Source organism: Bos taurus, chromosome 13 (assembly GCF_002263795.3).
Source record: "Bos taurus isolate L1 Dominette 01449 registration number 42190680 breed Hereford chromosome 13, ARS-UCD2.0, whole genome shotgun sequence".
NCBI lineage: Eukaryota > Metazoa > Chordata > Mammalia > Artiodactyla > Bovidae > Bos > Bos taurus.
The window spans coordinates 12,365,388-12,387,995 of NC_037340.1; the positions used below are offsets into that span (position 1 = coordinate 12,365,388).

Genomic DNA, 22,608 nt, shown 5'->3' on the forward strand with positions numbered 1-22,608 from the left:
ATGTCTAACAGGCTTTGAGTTCCCACACTTGGAATAGCAGAGATCTAGAACAAATTGGAGAGGATGATTAAACACCCAGAGAAATAGCTGTTTATATACAAGTAAATTTGTGGGTTGTGCTTTTTAGTTAAACTTGAGAATTACAGGTACAAAATAGAGGGAAGGATCCAGGCTAGAATATGAGAGGGAATATATCTGAACAGTGCCATATACACAGTAGATGTTCAATAAATGCTTGTTGATTTCTGATTTTTATATATTCAGTAACCCTGTCTTCAGATACTTTGACTCTTTAAAATATCAAAGCAAGTAGTATAGAGAAAATAAGTAACATTTATCAAAACCATGGCCTTAAATTTGGTTGTTTTTGTAAAATTAAATACTTAAGCCCTTTTTGGGGTATGGGAATGGAGTTTCTGCCTGGTTTCAGTACCTGAAAATGTATTTGGTGTTTATTTATAATTTTTCCTTGCTTTTAAAAAAGATTACGACAGATACAGTAAAAAAATGTATTTAAAGTTACCAAATGGCTTAGAAACAGACTAGATGGAGGGAAATAAATGTGTTACGATCATTGCTGTTGACCATTAATAAAAGACATTGTAGGTGTCTTGTACAACTCTTTAGCTTAGTTGTTATAACTAGGTGAAGTCACAATACAGATTATTATTTTAAATATTTTGTTATTAATTTCTTATAGCTAAATTTATTTTTCATTTGTTATCAGCGTTATGTTTGGTGGAAGAAAAGTTTGGAGGTTTGGACAAAAGACCATCCATTTCCTATTGACATAGATTACATGATCAGTGACACACTAGAACTGCTAAGACCAAAGATCAAACTCTGTAATTCTCTGGAAGAATCCATCAGGCAGGTACACGACTTGGAACGAGAATTCTTAATAAAACTAGGTAAGCAATTAATTACAGAGAGAAAGTAAAGATGGTATTTGGCAGATTGTTTCTAGGATTTGCTTTATAATGTTTTCAGTTAGCTTTTACTTTTTGTATACTTTTAATTTTTTGATGTTGAGTGTTACATAATAGTGTTAGGTAAGATCTGGGTGGCTTACTTCTTCATTAAATAATCCCAAATTAGAGGAAAACAGTCATGTAAAACTTGAAACAAATGATAGTGATGGAAAAACAATCCTGTCAGCCTCTCTTAATTTTATAGTTTTTCATTGCTAATTTAAAAGTCTACTTTTGATTAAAGCATCTCATATACAGTATATATTTTCAACAAACACGATTTCCTAAGACACAGCAGGCTTGACACTATATTAAGGGAGTGCCAGTTAGAAGTTTGAAACTATCCTACAGAATTTCAGACCCTTGTCACTAGGAGAGTTGTCTCTGTTTTAAAGACTAGAGGACATGTGAGAAGCATGCTGCAGGAGAGTTGGTCTCTTTACTAACTCAATGTCCTTTAGCTGTTGTTCTGGAAGAAGAGTTGGTAAGGAACTGTAGAAGCTGACTAGCCTTGCCAGTGGAAATAATTGGAATGAGGTGGGGCCTTTCCAGTGTGGTTTGCTTGCTGATAGTTCTTACAGGTTCTAGTCATTTCAAAGTGACATGATTTCAGCCTATATATTTAGCATTTATTAGGAGATCCTTACCATGACCAGTTGTAATAATTGTATAAATTTACTATGTTCCATATCCGAGAAACCACTTTTCATGGCAAAGGCACTGGTGATTCTTTTCCTCTAAAACTATTTTTTTCATATTACATCCAGCATATTAATAGGGTTTCTTTCTCCAAGGCAAACCCTTTTTTGAAGAATGTGATTGCTGTTATCTATCTGAGCATTGCTTTAAAGATGCTACTGATTATGTAACTATTCACTTTCCTACTTACCAACCCATAAAGACACATGTGGTTCTTTTTATTGTTTAACTTTGTCCCAAATAATCCACTTTCTTTTCCTTTTCAGATTTCTAATTGTATACAGTGATTATTTCAAGCAGATTGTTTATCTGCTTGTTTATTTCATTTACTTTGTATGCTTTGAAATAGTCTTAGTCTTGTTACCCAAAGACTTAAGAATGAATGGCACTCCCTGTATAGTGGACATAAGGAAATACTAATTGGATTACCCAATTTGGTAGCAGTAAAGAGAGCAGTATGATTTATACCTTATAGAGCGAAGAATTAAAGAACTTGAGGCATCTTTTGAAGAATCTGTCCTTCTTTAGAATGTGGAAAGGGAAAAAAAAAAAAGAATGTGGAAAGGAAAAAAATAGGCCATCATTTGCAAATCCAGTTCTAAAGATGGTGTCAACTAGGATCATTATGCCCCCGAGTAGACCCATTCTCCTTCTATTTTAGAGTCTAAATATCAGAGAGAGGATACACATGAATAAATCTATATTAAATCTGTTTCCTGTTGTTAAACCATAAGATGATACAGCATCTTGCCTTTGGTTGTTTTTTGTTTTCAAGCACTTGCAAATTTATTATCATTCTAATTTTATAGCAACCCAGTGCTAACTTAATAGAATTTTCTTATATTTAAAAAACCATTTTAATATTATTAAAAGTAATAAAAATGTTCACAGGAAAATTGAAAAATGCCAAGAAGACAAAAATCACTGTTAATTCGTATGCAAGGATAATCACGTTATTAACATTTTGATGCATGTTCTGTTTAAAATTTTTTTCACATGTTTGCAGTTTTATAACTGGACTTTTTTCTATCTAATATATTATGAAATTTTCTGACAAAATACTTTTCTAAATCTTTAATTTTAAAACAGCAGTCTTGTTTTCCTTTGTGTGAATGCATTAATTCTGTTTGACATTTGGGTTATTGCTAATTTTGCATCACTATAAATAACATTGTTATTTTTGTGTGTATCTTGATTTTCTCAAGGTAGAGAGAATTACTAGCTCTATGACATTCTCTTTAAGAACAATGGTAGTAAGCAATGTAATATAATTCTGGTTTGGAAGTTCTAGATTATATCATAAGGAACAGAAATGGAGGTAATGAAAATGAAAAAAGTCATATGAATAAATTGCTTATGCAACAGAAGAGTATATTTCATAAATTAGAAATAAAATTAGCAGAATAAAATGCCCAGAAGTCATCCCAGTTAAATATAAAACAATTTAGTGTATGATGAAATAGGAGTCTTAAAATAGGATAAGAGCAACAGGTGAGCATTTGGGAGGAAAATTGATACAGAGCCACATCTTATATCGTCAAACTCCAGATGTATTAAAGAGTTAAATATTTTTAAAAAGTTAGAAATAGATCTGATCATCAGATATTTAAAGAGGTGTTAATTTTCCTAAATTTTAAAATGATACAGGAAAGTACACATACGTTGATATATTGGGTGTTTAAAACTTTTGTACAATGAAAAAAATAAGTTTGAAGTGAAAATAGCTCCTGTGCCAAGGTATCATTTACATAAAGAGCACAGGCAAATTGATGAAAGTAGAACACCCAATAGATGAATGAACGTAACATAAATAAGTGAGGGCAAAAAGAGTTGGTATTTTTATTAAGTACTATCTCTTTCCCAAAATTACAGTGGAAGGTGTTGTTCATACTTAACAAAGGAGTTAGGTAACGCCCAAATCAAAACACTGGGTTAACCGATCAAGCCAGAATTCAAACTGCTCTTTCTGACATACTGGGTGTGTGGGGGAAATGCTCAGCATGTCTAGTTGAGCAAAGAAATAACAGATGAAAACCATTTGGAAGAGAGGGAGTGTTATTGTTACTGTCTCTGTTAAGAACAGGAAAACTGAGGCACCAAAGTAGCTCACATTCAAGAGAACAATATTTGACTTTGGTCCAAGTACACTTCATTCTGACCCATACTGTAAACATTTTGTTCTCTAGGTTTATTAAGTCCATGTCCTTTATATGTACATTTTTATCTGCCTTGCTTATTTTAGACTGAGTGTGTCCTAGAGGTCAGCAACTGAATAGTTTATTATCCAGCTTAGAAAATGCAAAATATGTTTATAAACTGCTTTTGAAACTAACTTGCAATGCAAATGAAAATGTGTTAGAAATAGTAGTATTTTCCTTACAAATTATGGCTATCAAAACAAAGGTACTTACCACTACAGTTCTTCCCATGACATATATTTTAGTGTTTATAAAAAAGATGTAATGATATATTGCTGCTGCTGCTAAGTCGTAACCGTCGTGTCCGACTCTGTGCGACCCCATAGACAGCCTCCTACCAGGCTCCTCTGTCCCTGGGATTCTCCAGGCAAGAACACTGGAGTGGGTTGCCATTTCCTTCTCCAACGCATAAAAGTGAAAAGTGAAAGGGAAGTCGCTTAGTTGTGTCCAACTCTTAGTGACCTCATGGACTATAGCCTACCAGGCTCCTCCGACCATGGGATTTTCCAGGCAAGAGTACTGGAGTGGGGTGCCATTGCCTTCTCCGAATGATATATTAAGCCACGTCAGTTTATCAGTGCTGTGGTATTTTTAGGTTTATATGGTCCTGATTTTTAATTTTTTGCCTTTGATAGCATAAAAGCCCAGTATTTTGCTTCTGTTCAAATAAATGCATGAATAAAATAGTGAGTTAGTGGTATCAATCGGAGACAGCAGCTTTTTCTATCAGTATTATTATATTTTTTCAAGATAGATTTGAGATTCATCCATCTCTCCTTACCTTTTTAATTTCTGAACTTGATTGTACCTACTTTCATCACTTTGTAGTCTCTGTTTTTGTCAGTTCTTAATTAATTGCTTAGACTTAAGACACTGGAGTAATTTTTTGCTGTTGATTGTGTTAGTTTTTCAGATTTTCTGGACTTCAGTATACCTCATAAAATGAGAGGGCTAAATCCCATCATTACTAAAGTTTCTGTCTGCTCTAACTGTGTAAGATTCTGTGAATAAACAAGGGTTTACTAAACACCTACTGTGTATTTATTAATATATGGCCTCTAATAAGTTTTGACTATATAAAAGAAGTTTTTTGTTCTCAAAGGCCTTATACTGTGACATAACATTTATTGAAATCATTAGAAAAACCATCGCATGGTGTATCTTTAAATGCAAAGTGCTATGATCAGTTCTCCAAGTAGCTTTAGGAACAAGTAGGAGGAAAAGTAACACTCATTGAGTTTATGCACGAAAGGAAACTTAGACTGAATTTGAAGAATATATAGGATTTAAAAGAGCATATTGAAAGATAGTCTATATTGAGAAGCAGTTTGATGAACACGATCCCAAGGAAGTATGCTTTATGATACAGAAGAGTCTGCCCCAACTGCAGGAGAAGGCTTGATTAAGACTTGGAAGTGTGGGGAAAAGTTGGATCATATGAGGCTGTGGAATGTGCACCTTCAAAGTAGAGTGTAGTTTGGAACTCAGATGATGATAAAGAAGAATTTACACTGCAGTGAGATGTGGATGAACGTGGGAGGTGGCCCATATTCACACCAGGGCGTTGCCTCTGGAGGAGCACACTGTTAGGAAGGGAAAAACAGCTCTGTGATGACACCCATGTTAGAAGTGTCACTGTGTATCTGCCTCCTCTCAGTCTGAATTTGCAGATATTCAAATTAATAGCCAAATGTGATTTCTGCATTAAAGCAATGTAATTGTATTGTATCTTTAAGTTTTTAGAGATTCTTAAAATGCCATTTGATAAAATATGTGACCATGGTTGCCTTGGGTGTGGCTAAAGCTGCACTATATGTGCTGCTGTTTGTTCATCTGAGACTGAGATAGTTTGAAGCTCTGAGAAAGTAAAAAAAAAAATTGTGATGTTTTGGGTTTTTTTGCTAGTTTTTAAGAAATGTATCTGTGCTCCTTTGTTGAAATAAAGGACTGTTAAGTTTTTTAAATGGTTCTTAAAATAGCTTTAAATTCTGTTCTTAATTTACTGAACTGAGAACATGACTGTTGAATTATCTTCATATATACTTTAAATGGTATAATATTCACTGTGGAAATTTTGCCTTTATCTTGTTTTGTAAAGTCTTTTTCTACTTTCTTCTCACTTCAAGGCCTCGTAAATGATAAAGACTCTAAAGATTCTATGACAGAAGGAGAAAATCTTGAAGAAGATGAAGAAGAAGAAGAAGGAGGAGCTGAAACAGAGGAACAATCTGGAAATGAAAGTGAAGTGAATGAGCCAGAGGAAGAGGTGATGACTTTTATTTATAGCAGATAGATAACATTTGTGCAAGAGTATTTGGGTTATATGAACCAAAATTTTCTTTATAAAAGAAGATCTTCCTTTTAGTTTTATTCGAGTAAATGTAACTAGTAGTTCATGTCTATTATAAAACTGCTGGATTAATTAAGAGGGGTTTTGAGGAGTAAGAAAATACTGATCATAGGATTTTTTTTTTTTTTTTTTTTTTTGATCATAGGATTTTTAAAAATTACTATTAAGAGCATCTTTAAAGAGCAGTTTTAGGTTCACAGCAAAATTAATGGGAAGATAGCAAGATTTCCAGTATATCACCTTCTCCTATCTACTCACACAATCTCCCCCAATCAGCATACCCCACCAAAGTGGTACATTTGTTAATAATGATGAACCTACAGCAACACGTCATGACTCTTGACTGTTGACTCTTGGTGGTATACTTTCTATGAGTTTAGGTAGAACTATAATGACATGTTAACCGTCAGTATGGTTAGGATTTTTATTTAATAAGCAATTTGAAGACAAAAAATTATTTGATCTGCTCTGTGACTTAATCTCATTTTCGAATGTGGACTTTTTAACCTATGGGTTTTATGAAGAAATTGCTGACTAGATATTAGTAACTTTCTTTTCCCCAGATCTGATAGTATAGGAAATCTGAAAATCATCATGTACCATCATCTTTGTTGTTACAAGTCTATTAGGTCAGACCGTATGAAATGACTATTCTACCATTTTGGACCTACCTACCTGTCATTTTTATATAGGATTCAACATAATAGTTCTAATTCTTTCCACTTTTTTCTTGTAAACCTGCTCTAAGTTTTAAAAATTCCACCTGAAAGATTAAGTGTCTGGGGTTTGCTTCATCATCTGGAAGTAGACTGGGCAGTGAGTTAGGGATGTAGAAGACACTGAAACTGACCGTTAGCTGATCATTGTTCAGTTGTGTAATGAGTAAGTAAGGGTTTGTTACGCTGTTCTGTCTCCATTAATATATATTTAAGTTAGAAAGTTAAGAAAATGGAAAGTCAGGTAAGAATAACAATAACATACTGATGAATAAAATTTATACCTTGAAATTAGGACCTTTTCACTTTTTAAGCTTATAATATGACATCATGTGTATGGCTCTTTGTGCTTGGGTGCTAAAAGCATTTAGGAGAGAGTGATCATAAGTGTGATTTTAATTAAATACTGAGAAAGTTTAAATGTATAATCAGTACAGTGTTTTATGGAAATGGAATTTATTAAATTTTAAAGTTTTGATTTATAGTCAATAGAATGCAAATGTTTAGAGGTTATGAGTTGTTTAATGTGTAAAGCAGTATAGATTATTTAAGGCATTCATAAGATAGATTCATGAACTGGGTTATTTTTGGCTGTGCTGGGTCTTCATTGCTGCACATGGGCTTCTCTAGTTGTGGTGAGTGGGGGTTGTTCTCTGGTGACAGCGCGACGGCTTCTCATTGTGGTGGCTTCTCTTGTTGCTGAGTGCTGGCTTTAGTGTGCACAGGCTTCGTAGTTGAGCTGCTTGGGCTTAGTTGCTCCACAGCATGTGGGATCTTCCCAGACCAGGGATCAAATTGGTGTCCCTTGCCTTGCAAGGTGGATTCTTAACCACTAGACCACCTGGGGAGCCCTAAACTAGATTTTTTAAAAGCTTCATTTAGCATGAAAGAAAAACGACCTATGCATGCATACATGCTAAGTCGCTTCAGTTGTGTCCGATTCTTTGTGACCTTATGGACTGTAGCCTGCCAGGCTCCTCTGTCCATGGGATTCTCCAGGCAAGTATACTGGAGTGAGTTAAATGACCCATAGTTTAGGGTAATTAAGATTTTCTATAGTTAGAAGTAAAAATCCCTAAGTCTTTGTTTCTATTAGCCCTGAGGGTCTGTAGCTATTAATGAACATTTTGTTTAATTTGACTACATAGCATATAGCTTCGCTATTAAAAATGAATGATTGTATAAAAGGCAGCTTGTTTGTTTGGCTTTTAAAATTGGCTGGGCTTCCTGTGTGGCTCAGCTGGTAAAGAATCCGCCTGCAATGTGGTTGACCTGGGTTTGTTCAATCCCTTGGTTGGGAAGATCCCCTGGAGAAGGGAAAGGCTATCCACTCCAGTAGTCTAGCCTAGAGAATTCCATGGACTGTATACTCCATGGGGTTGCAAAGAGTTGGACTTGACTGAGGGACTTTCACTTTAAATTTGGCTAGCATTTATAGGCAGTGGAAGTGCATCTTTATACTGGGTTTTTTTGCTACTACTTTTCCCCCAGTTTTATTGCGATATAGTGGATAATATTGCATTAGTTTAAGGTGTACATACAACAGTGATTTGATATATATATAGAGAGAGAGGCAGAAATGATTACCATAATAAGTTTAGTTAACATCCATCACCTAACATAGTTATAAATGTTTTTTCTTGTAATGAGAACGATTAAGATCTACTCTCTTAGCAGACTTTAAATAAACAGTACAGTATTGTCATCACTTTTCTCTTTCCAACCTGACAGCTCCCGTAAAGTAGATATAAATAAGCTGATAAAAATTTAGAACTGGAATATATTTCTATAATACATTTCTTTTTTTTTTTTTTTTACATGTGTCCTAAGCCTTATCATGTGACAAATGTCACATGTAGGTGATAACTTTCATTCTTTCAGTATGTAACTGGACATCTGCCCATAGTTGGTCTTCCAAATATATTCAGAAAGTATAAACCCTTTATAAACACAATTCAGATTTCGCTTTTACAGGAAAACTTGTGGTGGTTATGAAAAGTGACAGAAATTGCTCCATGTTAGGGACACTCTGGAATTTGTCCCTACCACATTTTCTAGAAGGCTGTGCAGCTTAAAAAACTTTATTCTAGAAAACCATTGTCTTATACGAAATAAGTCTGAAAGCCTAGTAAGTGGTGACTATTCCACCTGGAAAATTAATGCAAGGAAAACTAGCCTACAGTTTTAAGACGGAATGTTTATAAAATTCAAGCATTAAGCAGACATTTCACCATTTTAACATAGCTTGCAATAATGTTGTCGTGTAATTTTCAGGGAAGACGTTTAGTGAAGTTCTCAGGTTTTATGATATCTTAGTAAACTGAGATACTAAGGCAACATCCAAGAAATATAATACATTTCTATGAAGTAGACATTGCTATATTGCTTTTCTAAAAAATGAGGTCATAGAAACATTCAATTGTATAATTTAAATTGGCTTATTAAGTATTTTATAACAACAAAAGGAAATAATAAGTGTTTCGTAATTTAGACTAATTTAGACTATGTAGACTAATATTCCATTTTGTATTTTTAGACTAATTTTATGGCTGTTTATGGATTTTGCACTAATTTGATAAAGAATCTAATAAATGAAACATCCTTAGTAAATGTGACGTTAAAGAATAGCTCACTTTCCTATAGATTCCTTATTTGAATAGTTGTGATATTTTCTCCAAATGCATTTCAGCTTTTAAAAAGTGAACTTTATAATTTTAAAAATTGTATCATTTTAAACTATTTCTTTTCTGGTTGTAAAGTGGATATTATACATAATATATGTGAATTTGCTAAATGGGAAAACAAATTCAACAGGATGACTCCTGAGTCTTGGCTAGGAGGAGATGTGAAAGGAGTATGGTTGGTTTACTTTAAGAAATGGAATTGGAATTGTTACTTTCCCACCCAGGACCACCCTTTCCCATGACTATCCTCCAAACATAGGAGAACATTTTTAGAGAGAGAAGATGGGTTGATTATAAAGTAGTGAGGACAATGTGTAGAATATTCTATAAATACTTGCCTCGACTGAGAAAAGAACAGGGCTGGAGTGGAACTCTTCAGAAACATTGTACTTTTCTTTTCCATCTTGTTCCACAACTCTTCCAAGCTCCAGATGGCCTTTTGAAGTTACTCTTAACACCTCAGTTCAGTTCAGTCGCTCAGTCATGTCCAACTCTTTGTGACCCCATGGACTGCAGCACGCCAGGCTTCCTTGTCCATCACCATCTCCCAGAGTTTACTCAAACTCATGTCCATTGAGTCGGTGATGACATCCAACCATCTCATCCTCTGTCATCCCCTTCTCCTCCCACCTTCAGCCTTTCCCAGCATCAGGGTCTTTTCCAGTGAGTCAGTTCTTTGCATCAGGTGGCCAAAGTAATATAAAAATTGGTGAAAGAAAAAAATTCATGCATTTTAGCTTAGTTTTTGAATAGGAAGTATCTTTCCAGTGTTAAGAAATGATTAATTTTTTTCCAAGAGCCAGTTGAAGTGCATTTCTGTTGCAGATTTAATTTTGAAGTACAGAATTTTGTCAAAAAAGTTAATGCATTTCTGTACTATGCTCAAATATTTCCACTTCAGAAATTCTAAAAGTTTTCAAATATCTGTAAAGTATTAATAGTTTAGATTATTGAAATTAATTAATTGCTAGGTATACTAAATGTATTATAACAAATTTAAATCATTTGTTTCTCATAGGAATTATTTCTCATTCACTTTATTTCTCTCAGCACAATGAAAAGCAGCTGGGTTTAGTGCAGTTTTTTTTTTTTTTCTTTTTCCTTTAACTTTTATGGAACAAAGTGGGAGTGAATTGTGTTGAAAGGTTCCTCAGATGGAATGCTGCCACTGTGTGGCTGTATTTTTTGGTTTTGGTTATGGTTTCTTTTTTGTGTCTCTTTGAAAATTCATTGGAGTTCTGCTCAGTCTTCCATTTGAAGAGGAATTTTGGCTGATAGACAAGGATGTGGGGGTACTGACAGGAGAGGATAGGGGAGATGTAATACTTGAAAGCCACCAGCAAGGGGAGTCAGAATGTCTAGCTCTTTGGCTTAAAAAAGCACATGTCCTTGGGCAAGTCATTTAACTTTTCCAAGCATTAGTTTTTTCACATATAAAAATGAAGACAATAAAGCTTATCCGTCCTTCTTCAGAACTGGGTGAGCAACAAAATGCTGTGAGAGTACACTCCACCCTGAGATGCTTTATGCAGTGAGATACTTTATAAAATGCAGTGTCATTGTTTTCAGATGGTAATGATGTTAAATTTGAATTGTCAGTTTTCATTGCAGAGTTACATGGGTATTAAAGAATTGCTGTGAGAAAAATCAGTCTTAAGTTTGTTGCTGCTGCTACTGCTAAGTCACTTCAGTCGTGTCCGACTCTGTGCAACCCCATAGACGGCAGCCTACCAGGCTTCCTGTCCCTGGGATTCTCCAGGCAAGAATACTGGAGTAGGCTGCCAGTTTCCTTCTCCAAAGCGTGAAAGTGAAAAGTGAAAGTGATGTTGCTCAGTCGTGTCCGACTCTAGCGACCCCATGGACTGCAGCCTACCAGGCTCCTCCATCCATGGGATTTTCCAGGCAAGAGTGCTGGAGTCGGGTGCCATTGCCTTCTCCGTCAAGTTTGTTAGGAAGGAGAAAAATATGAAAGGTGCAAGAAACTTGTTCCTTGTGGAATTCATGGATAAGTTTCTAAAAAGGATCTTTGTATTACTAGGTCAATGGAAGATGTAAAATGGGTTTTTTAGCTACTGTTGTGTAGTAAGAGTTGCCAGCTGATTTTGCCCTACCATTCTAGGCAGACTGCATAACAGGTTGAAACTGGAGAATAAGAAATAATTATACATAAATTTTAACATCTTTTTAAGGCATGTAAAATTATTAGTAAAGTTTTTCAAAAGTTTTAATCTTCTACAAATATTAAACAATTTCAGGAGGGTTCTGATAATGATGATGATGAAGGGGAGGAGGAAGAGGAAGAGAATACAGATTATCTCACGGATTCAAATAAAGAGAATGAAACTGATGAAGAAAATACTGTACGTATCATTAAAACTTTGCTCTTTGAAATTGTACATCATTTTCATAATATTTCAATTTTAGCCACTAAAGTTTTGATTTTTGTGATTATTGAAATATTTCTTTAGAAATTCATTTTTTATTTTCTTATCTAAACACTTTTCTTTATTTGCAAGTTCTTTGAATATTTAATAATGTTATTATTTTACCTAACTCATTCCTTGAGTTACGTTGAACAAGTTATCAGTTAGAAGGCTCTGCCATAGAAAACATTACAGTTAGAATTCCCAGTTTGAATTGTTTGTTTTGTTTTAATAAGGAGGTAATGATTAAAGGAGGTGGACTGAAACATGTACCTTGTGTAGAAGATGAGGACTTCATTCAAGCTCTGGATAAAATGATGCTAGAAAACCTTCAGGTATTAAATGTTTCTCTATTCCAAAGTACTTAATATAAAATATTGCAGCACACTTGATTGTGATGGGAGAGTCTCTGCTCTCTAAACGTTTTTACCTCTGCAGCAGCTTTTCCTAATTTAGGCAGTTTGAGGCTGCCAATACTTCTGGCATCCTACATCCTGATTTGCTATGCTTCTTTGAAATAGAATAGAAAAAATAAATGTTATCAGACTTGGAGCAGAGTAATTTCATCGTATCACCCTCTGCCTTTTCTCCTCTTTCTAAGACGCTTTACTTGCAGTTTGTTTAGGAGTCAAACTATAGAAGATTAGAATTTGGGGAAATTTAATTTAGTAAATTCTTTAGTTTGACTTATAATTTGAATAACTTGTATATAAATATCTGGAAGAATATTGGTTATTCAATGTTTAAAGTACTCATGATATTAAGATACTGGATTTTATTAAAAGCTCCATCTTCCAGTGATTTAGGTAATTGTGTTTTATGTTTTTCTGTAGTTAGGAGTAAAATCCCATGAACTATTTACTTCAGCCCTATTTGTAGCTATTGTTAAGCCCTTTGGTGATTTGAGGGCTTTTGTCATTGGAGTGGTAGCTGAAAGCTCCACGGAGTGGGCTCAGTGGAAAAGGGAGAAGTGAACATACTGGATACAGGTAGAGCTGACTTGAGAAGTTTTTACTAGAAAGGGGAGAAAAATGGGCATGTGGCTAGAGAAAGTCAGTTGAAAGAGTGTTTTTAAGATAAAAGATATTATGGAGTACATGCTGATGGAATAATCCTCTAGAGCAGATGGGTTTTACTTTCATTGTTGCTACTAAGGCCAAAAGCTATGATAATGTATAAATAGCAGTTCAGATACATTAGTCTCAGGAACCAAAGGAACAGAATACTTTGGTAGAGTGTAAAGGAAGATCCTTTTTTAAATGAGATAATCAGAGAAGACATCTCTGAGATCATGACTTTTAGACAAGACAGGTACAAAGGAACCATCTAGGTGAAAAATTAGGATTAATGTAAAAACTGTGTCAGAGGTCCTGATCAGGGCAGAAAAGTACTTGTTTGAAAAACTTCAAAAAGGGCGCCAGTAGTAATAGAACATAGTCTGTCTGTGGGAGGGTCACAGCATGAGACAGGTAATTGGGAGTGGCACAGTCCTTTAAAGAGCTGGTTCAGATTGTGTGTTAGTCGCTCAGTCGTGTCCGATTCTTTGAAACCCTATAGACTGTAACCTGCCAGGTTCTCTGTTCACGAGATTATCCAGGCTAAAATACTGGAGTGGCTTGCCATTCCCTTCCCTTCTCCAGAGGATCTTCCTGACCTAGAGATCAAACCCTGGTCTACTGAGACAGGACTAAAAGCAGAGAGACTAACCAGGGGTGTGGTTAGAAGGCTGTGGTGGTAACCTAGCTGAGAGATGATGGTCATCTGTCTAGGAGAGTGGCAGGACACATGGACAGAAGTCTGGATTTGAAAAGCTTTTTAGGCAGAATGAACTGGATTTATTTGGTGCTTGATTAGGTAGCAGTATATGGGGCCAAGGAGTCAAGGATGACACCCCGTCTTGTGGCTTGGATCACTGGCTTGTCTCTAAGAAACAGGAGAGTGCGAGTAGGAGTTACACTTGGTAAGTTTGAGGAGCCTTTGAAGGCATCAGTGTAAATGTCTGGAGAGCAAAAGAGAAACATAAACAGCGGTTGTTAGAGTACTTTTAAAGCCATGGCAATAACTGGCTCATCCAGATGTAAAGTGCGGAGACAGAAGAGAAGCAGGTTCAGGATTGAGCCCTAACAAACCCCAACATTTAGAAAAGGTGGAAAAGCTGATGAAGTCAAAGGAATGGGAAATTTCGGTGTGGTTCTGTGGTCATCACTTATTGAGAGTGCTTAAGAAGTGAGCTGGAAAGGTGAGAGGATGTGATCAGAGAGGAGGGAAGTTTGAATTCACATTTTTGCAGTTGTGTTTATGTATAGGAGAAAACTTCATCCACTGTTAGGCCCTGATTTTAAATCATTATCAGATACCCAAAATGAACAGTTGTACAGACTTTTTTCTTTTGCTAAAAATCATAGGAAGACACAGTATTGTAAAGACATCATTTCTCCATAAATCATGTCCTTAAATTTCATGCAGTCCTCATTCTGTCCCATCAGGGAAATTTGGGGGATAGGGTGAGGGTTGGAGGAAGAGAAAAACAGGGACATGGATGTAGAATGAACCTAATAAAATTGTTCTTAAATTCTTAAAGAATAACCGAACAGTTAAGAAACTTGTAGAAAATAAAGTGTGACACACAAGATAATAAAACATTTTAAATATACAGCAATAGTTTGGTATAGGAATGGATAGATTAATCAGAGGAGGGTCCAAAATAGACCTTGCATTGCATTGCCTGTGTACTCAGTTATGTGTGACTCTTTGAGACCCCATGGACTGTAGCCCACCAGGCTCCTCTGTCCATGGATTTTCCAGGCAAGAATATTGGAATGAGTTGCCAGAATCTAAAATAGACCTTAGAACACGGCAGTTTAATCTTGATGAAGTTAACATCTCAAATCATGTGAGGGAAAATGGTATCTTCAACAGAATGGATTTCTGTTTTTAATTTCCACCCTATAATTAATTGCAAATCTCTCAAATAATTTTAAAGATTGTAAAGACTGTTGAGCACTGCATTGACTTTATGTTTATTCTTCATACAGTGCCTTTAGCTGTTAGATACTGTTCGTATTCCCATTTTTCAGTTAAAGAAACAGGCTTGGAAAAAACAACAAAATAAACTTGTTTAAAGTGAAAGGGGTAGTGAGTGGTGCAGTCTCTTATCAACCATTTGTTACACTACTTTCCAGCACGAAATGCCATAGAAATCTCTTTAGAAATAACTAACCAGGAGAAAAAAATCTATAGCTGACACAACACAAGAGTCAGTATCTGTACTAAGCTAAAGAGATTGTACAAACCAGTGAGAAGAAATGAATGACTCATTTTGTTGTTAGAAAGAATATAGTGCTAAAGCTCACTGATAATCAAATGATAAGCAAACTAAGAAGGGCCTTTTTATCAGGTCATAAAATATTAAGATTTAAAAAGTGATGGTACCTGTTGTGGTTAAGTGTAGGTAAACATCTATACTTGGTCAATGTTAAGTGAGTCCAGCCTTTTTTAGAGAGAAATTTAGTAAACCTGTCAGAATGACTTGCCATTTGATCTAAAAGTGTACCCTTAATAGCATGAAAAGTGTGACATTGTAATAGAAAAAAAAAGTCTAAGCTGTCAGTAGAGGGCCAATAAAATAATTAGCTCTGTACTAGATGCCCAAGATACAGAATCTAAAAGAAGAAGAAATATGTATGTTTAGCATAGAATAATATTTGTCATGGTTGCTCCTGTTTATATGTGTTATGTTGTATATGTCACGTACATGTATGTTTCATATATATATATGCAAGAAAAAATCTGGAAGGACATGACCCATTGTTAATAGTTCTTGCATGTTAGAGTCAGGCAGAGGGAGATAGCTGTAGGAATTGGTATGGACACATTTGCTAATATATTTTTGTATTAGTTTATGAAGAGAATATGTTAATTTTATAATTAGAAAAGAAAGGTAATTTACATATCCAGATTCCTCTGACATGCTTGTTTCAAATTTTAAGTTAAAAAGTCTTTATAAATAATCTTATGAACCTGGGAGAACTTCAACCAAATTCTAACAGTTGGAGCTAAGAAATCAAAAACAATAAAACCTTACACCTTTATTACCGTTTTGCTGATTTGCAAGTCTCTTGCAAATATGGTGCCTGAATCAAAAGAGTATTTAAATGGCAGTAAAGAAGTTTTAATACCTTCATGCCCTTTTAGCATTGCTTGCTTAGCTTTGAAGTATCATGTTCAGCGCTTTCCTCATTCGTGCTCCATTCATTCAGACTTAGAAAATTATTTGCAGTTCCCTAAATGCACCTGCTGTTTCACATCTTTGCTTTTGCACCTGTTCTTCCCCTGTCTAAATTCTCTGTGTATCCCCCAAACTGCTCTTTTACCATCTGGTTGGAAGAAGGCTTGTGAAGTCTTTAATGTTCTCAAATGTCCCGTTTTCATTCAGCCTTTTGTGAAATCTCAGCACCCACCCACTCTCAACTAGTCGTATGTAGTCACTGTATTGTACATGTTATACACAACTCAGATAAATCGTAATTAATTTCTCTTTCTTACTTAACAAGCTTATGAGCTCTTTGAGGATTAGAGATTGTCTTTTTAATACTAGTATCTCCAAGCTTAACACACAGTAAGTCATCCATCGGTGAAGATTTGTTTTAATAATTGTTGATAAATCCAGTGTAAATGTTAAAAAGAATTGATATTAACAAGTAGGAAGTTATCTGTTCACTCTTAAATACTGAGCTCTGACTGCATGTGCTCACAGCAGGAAACACCAGAGAAGGGGCACAGTGATGAACCCATCGGTCAGGTAGGGGTGCTCATAGATAAGGAGGCGGTTGTGGCCCATGATAATTACAAAGGAAGGTGTGTGCTCTGAGGGTGAATGAAAGGGCCCAGTGTACTCAAACAGGACAGTAGAACCTGCAGCACTGTGTGTTTGAGTTTGGGAGAGACCTGACCCATCAGCAGGAGCCAAATTGTTTGGTTCCAAGGGATGTGTGGAGGTGGGGGACGACTCTGGTTTCAGAAAGATTACTTGGGTCTAATGATTGTTCTAAGATATATAGCACTGAAGGAATTACAATTTATTGGGCTATTCACATTTTTTTCATTTCTGTCTTTAAGCAACGAAGTGGCGAATCTGTTAAAGTGCACCAACTTGATGTTGCCATTCCCTTGCACCTCAAAAGCCAGCTGAGGAAAGGACCCCCACTTGGTGGTGGGGAGGGAGAGACAGAGTCTGCAGACACAATGCCATTTGTCATGTTAACCCGAAAAGGCAATAAGCAACAGGTGAGAATCTGTCCACAGTGTATTCCCCGTTCATTGGTAGTTCCCAAGTGTAAGTGGTAACTTTGTTTTATAGGTTCTTGCTTACAGGGGGAAAAGACTGGTATTCAGTGGTAGAAATAATTTTATCTGTTATGTGCACAGAAGACACATGTAACTTCCATCAAATAGATGGGTGTTTTTTAATGGAAAGAACATTTAAAATTTAAGTCATATGCATTTGTTAGAAGATACACATACTGACTTTCAGTAGGAAAGTTTTATCAGTAAGCTCACAGTGAGAAAGGAAGGGAGGGTGATGGCAGATAATCTTGAAAAAAAAAAAAAATGCTCACTTGCCAAATGGCTTTTGGGAAAAAAATAAAAAAACATTGTTTTCTGACCCCTGATCCTTCTCCTCCATTCTCCTTAAACCACCTCCTCTTCTTTTCCTTATCTCACAGATGGCCCTCACAATCATTCCCCTGTCTACTAAGCTATCACTTTGATTCATACATTCAGTCCTCAAATATTATTTGTCTGCTCTGCCAAATACCCGCCCAAGTGTAAGGCAATGGTGATGAACAGGATGTAGCCCCTGGCCATGTGAGCACACACCAGCTGAGGGAGAGAGACAAGCATAATATTATACTTGCTGATTGTGGAAAGTGCCCTGAAGGAAATGGAGCCCGGCTCCCAGATCTAACTCGAGGATACATCATTTATTACTAGTTCTGTTTAAAAAAAAAAAAAAATTCATACTTAATTATTTCTGAGTTCAAGCTGCCTCTTAGAGTTGATGGAATCTTAGGATAATTGACAGCATTTTTTTCTGTTTTAGTGGTATGTGAAATAATGGTGCATCTTATAATTAACAGAATCATCTATGAATATGGTGGCTAGAACAGCTTGTCAGACCAGTCTGATACCTGGTTCCCACGTTCGTTTAAATTGTCATTTAACAGCTACACTTATTGTTGACGTGTTATGTACCAGGCACTGTTCCACGTGCAGAAATATAGCAGTCAACCAAGTCCCTCCTCTCTTCGGAGCTTTCATTCTAGTATTGAGAGGCAAACAAGAAATAATGTCAGGTTGAGGACAATGCTCTGTTGGAAAATAAAGCAAGTTAAGTGGATAGGAGACTAAAGTGGGGAGGAGGTGATGAGAGGGAGACTGCTGTTGTAGAGGGTGACCAAGGAAGGCCCGGAATATCCTCTGTGACGCGAGGGACATTCTGTTCCCTCCCTTCCGGAACAGGCTCAAGGAGATGGTGCCTACCTTCATCTTTTATCTCTGCTTTGTCAGGTAATTTCTTGTTACTCAAAAGATCAAAGTTGCAGAGCATATCATCATTTTGCTGTGGTGCAAATAAGTCTTGAGATGTGAAAGCTGAGTACCAGTTAGGATCACATAATGGAGGGCTGGGAACAGGCTTTCCATCATGACTCACGTGTAAATAGTTAACTTGACTTCGCTTCTGAGCACTGCTGGGTCTTTGTCAGATATTCTTCATAATTCCATAAAGTCAACAGGACTTTCCTCCGTCCTAGACTTTAAGGTTATCAAGGTTTTACAAAAGCTCCCCACTTTCTCACCTTCAGGCCAGAGTTGAGCCCTGACATTTCCCCTCTCCCTCATCTTCCACCCAGTACCTAGAAAAATAAGGGTTTGTTTTTGATCAAGACCCTAGACTTGGTGCTGGAGTCTTTGTAAAACTACTCTTCCCAGCACTTGGAACTGCTGGTTCACCATGGCCCCCAGAATTCTCGAAGTCCAGAGTTTCTGCTTTTCTTTTCTAGGGATAACTTAGTTCTCTGAGTAGACTTTTCCCTTTTTTTTTTTTTTAATAATTGTCAAGGGCAGTACATGGCAACTTCAGTTCCATAGGCTGAACTATCACATGGGAATTGGTTCCTATTCTTATACAGCTCCTGAACTTTCTTTGCTACATTGACACATTTACTGAGTCTTGATTTTTCTTGTTTAAAAGGAGCTTTAGGAATATATTTCTGTGAAGATCAACTTGTTCAGTCACCCAGTTGTGTCCGACTCTTTGTTACCCCATGGACTGCAGCACACCAGGCCTCCATGTCCCTCACCATCTCCTGGAGTTTGCCCAAGTTCATACTCATTACATCGGTGATGGCGTCCAGCTGTCTCATCCTCTGATGCCCTCTTCTTCTGTGCTCCATGTTTCCCAGCATTAGGGACTTTTCCAATGAGTTGTCTGTTCACATCAGATGACCAAAGTATTGGAGGTTCAGCTTCATTATCAGTCCTTCCAGTGAATGTTCAGTGTTGATCTCCCTTAAGATTGACTGATTTGATTTTCTTGCTGTTCAAGTGACTTTCAGGAGTCTTCTCCAGCACCACAGTTCAAAGGTATCAATTCTTTGGCATTCTTCCTTCTTTACAGTCCAGCTCTCTCAACCGTATGTGACCACTGAGACAATGATAGCCTTGACTATGGACCTTTGTCATCAGAGTAATGTCTCTGCTTATCAACAGACTGTCTAGGTTTGTCACCATTTTCCTGCCAAGAAGCAATTGTCTTCTGGTTCTGTGGCTGCAATCACTGTCCGCAGTGATTTTGGAGACCAAGAAGAGGAAATCTGTCACTACTTCCACCTTTTCCCCTTCTGTTTGCCATGCGGTAATGGGGCCAGATGCCATGATCTTAGTTTAATATTTACTCTTAAGGTGGCTCTTTCACTCTCATCAAGAGGCTCTTTAGTTCCTCTTCGCTTTCTGCCATTAGAGTGGTATCATCTGCATATCCGAGGTTGTTGATGTTTCTCCTGCCTATCTTTTAATTCCAGCTTGTAATTCATCCAGCCCGGCATCTCTCATGATGTGTTCAGTGTATGGTTAAACAAACAGGGTGAGAGCAGACAGCCCTGTCGTACTCCTTTCTCGATCTTGTATGGATCAGTTGTTCCATACAGGGTTCTAGCTGTTGCTGCTTAACCACATGCAGGTTTCTCAAGAGACAGGTAAAATGGTCTGTATTCCCATCTCTCTAAGGGCTTCCACAGTTTGCCGTAATCCATAGTCAAAGACTTCAGCGTTGTCGATGAAACAGATGTTTTTCTGAAATTCCCTTGCTTTCTCTATTTCAGTAAATATTGGTGATTTTATCTCTTATTTCTCATCCTTTTCTAACCCCAGCTTGGACATCTGGAAGTTCTTCATTTGCATAATTCTGAAGCCTAGCATGTAAGATTTTAGGCATGACCTTACTAGCATGAGAGATGAGTGCAATTATCTGATGGTTAGCACATTGTTTGGTACTACCCTTCTTGGAGATTGGGATAAGGATTAATCTTTTCCAGTCCTGTGGCTACTGCTGGGTCTTCCAGATTTGCTCATGTAATAAATGTAAAACCTTGATGGCATCATCCTTTAGGGCTTTGAATAGTTCTGCTAGAATTTCATCATATCCACTGGATTTATTAACAGTAGTGCTTCTTAAGGCCCACTTGACTTCCCACTCTAGAATGTCTGGCTCTGGGTGACTAACCACACCATCATAGTAATTCAGTTCATTAAGATCTTTTTTATACAGCTCTTCCATGTATTCTTTCCATCTCTTCTTGATCTCTTCAGCATCTACTAGGTCTCTACCATTTTTATCCTTTATTGTGCCCATCTTTGGGCAGAATGCTCCCTTGCTGTTTCCACTTTTTCTGAAGAGATATCTACATCTTTTCGTTTGGTTGTATTCTTCTGTTATTAAACATTGTTCATTGAAGAAGGCCTTCTTATCTCTTCTAGGTATTTTTTGGAACTCTGCTTTTAATTGGATGTACCTTTCCCTCTCTCCCTTGCTTTTTGTTTCTTTGTTTTTCCACTATTTGTAAAACCTCCTCAGATAACCACTTTGCCTTCTTGCTTTTCTTTTTGTTTGGGGTGATTTTGTTTGCCACCTCCTGTACAATATTACAACCTCTGTCCGTAGTTCTTCAGGCACACTGTTAACAAGATCTAGTCCCTTGAATCTGTTCATTACCTCTACTATGAATTCATACAAGATTTGACTTAAGTTATACTTGGCTGGCCTATTGTTTTTCCCAGTTTTCTTTAGTTTAAGCCTGAGTTTTGCTGTGGCAAGCTGATGATCTGAGCCAAAGTCAGCTCCAGGTCTTGTTTTTGCTGATTGTATACAGCTTCTCCATCTTCAGCTACACAGAATGTAATCAGTTTGACTTTGCTATTGACCATTTGGTGATGTCCATGTGTAAAGTCATCTCTTGTATTGTTAAAAAAGGGTATTTACTATGACTAGTGCATTCTTTTGGCAGAATTCAGTTAAGCTTTGCCTTGCTTCGTTTTCTTCTCCAAAGCGAAACTTACCTATTACTCCAAGTATGTCTTGACTTCCTACTTTTGCATTCCAATCTCCAGTGATGAATAGAATACCTGTTTTAGGTGTTAGTTCTAGGAAGTCTTCTAGATCTTCATAGAACTGATCAACTTCAGCTTCTTCAGCATCAGTGGTAGGGGCATAGACTTGGATTACTGTGATGTTGAATGGCTTGCCTTGGAAATGAACCGAGATTATTGTCATTTTTGAGGTTGTACCCAAGTACATTGTTTCGGACTCTTGTTGATTATGAGGGCTACTCCGTTTCTTCTATGGGATTCTTGCCCACAGTAGTAGATATGATGGTCATCTGAATTAAATTAGTCCATTCTCATCCATTTTAGTTCGCTGATTCATAGGATGTCTGTGTTTATTCTTAACATCTCCTTAACCACGTCCAATTTTCCTTGATTCATGGACCTAACATTCCAGGTTCCTATACAATACTGTTCTTTGCAGCATCAGATTTTACTTTTATCACCAGACACATCCACAACTGAGTATCGTATCCGCTTTGGCCCAACTGCTTCATTCATTTTGGGGCTGTTGGTAATTCTCCGCTCTTCCCCAACAGCGTATTGGACATCTTCAGACCTGGGGGACTTATCTTTTGGTGTCCTATCTTTTTGGCCTTTTATACAGTTCATGAGGTTCTCAGCAGGTATACTAGGTGGTATAACCTGGGTATAACCAGGTATAACCAGGTTTGCCATTCCCTCCTCCAGTGGATCACGTTTTGTCAGAACCCTCTGCTATGACCTGTCTGTCTCGGGTGGCCCTGCATGGCGTGGCTCATAGCTTTATTGAGGTATGCAAGCCCCTTCACCACAACAAGGCAGTGATCCATGAAGGGGGACGATCAACTTATACAACAATAAATAATCAATTTTCTTCATTCATCCCTCTGTTTCATGAGGCACATATGAAAAATTCATGACC

At 36.7% G+C, this 22,608-nt stretch overlaps 1 protein-coding gene across 3 annotated transcripts in view; it reads left to right on the forward strand.

Moving 5' to 3' along the window:
* UPF2 (UPF2 regulator of nonsense mediated mRNA decay) overlaps positions 1-22,608 on the forward strand; it is a 95,725-nt gene that overhangs the window by 64,624 nt on the left and 8,493 nt on the right. For all 3 annotated transcript variants that reach the window (XM_059892813.1, XM_059892814.1, XM_003586747.5), the window contains exons 15-19: positions 728-911; positions 5,995-6,134; positions 11,874-11,978; positions 12,278-12,376; positions 17,160-17,327. In XM_059892813.1, the coding sequence (XP_059748796.1) occupies positions 728-911; positions 5,995-6,134; positions 11,874-11,978; positions 12,278-12,376; positions 17,160-17,327 (696 nt within the window). The remainder of the gene's footprint in view (positions 1-727; positions 912-5,994; positions 6,135-11,873; positions 11,979-12,277; positions 12,377-17,159; positions 17,328-22,608) is intronic.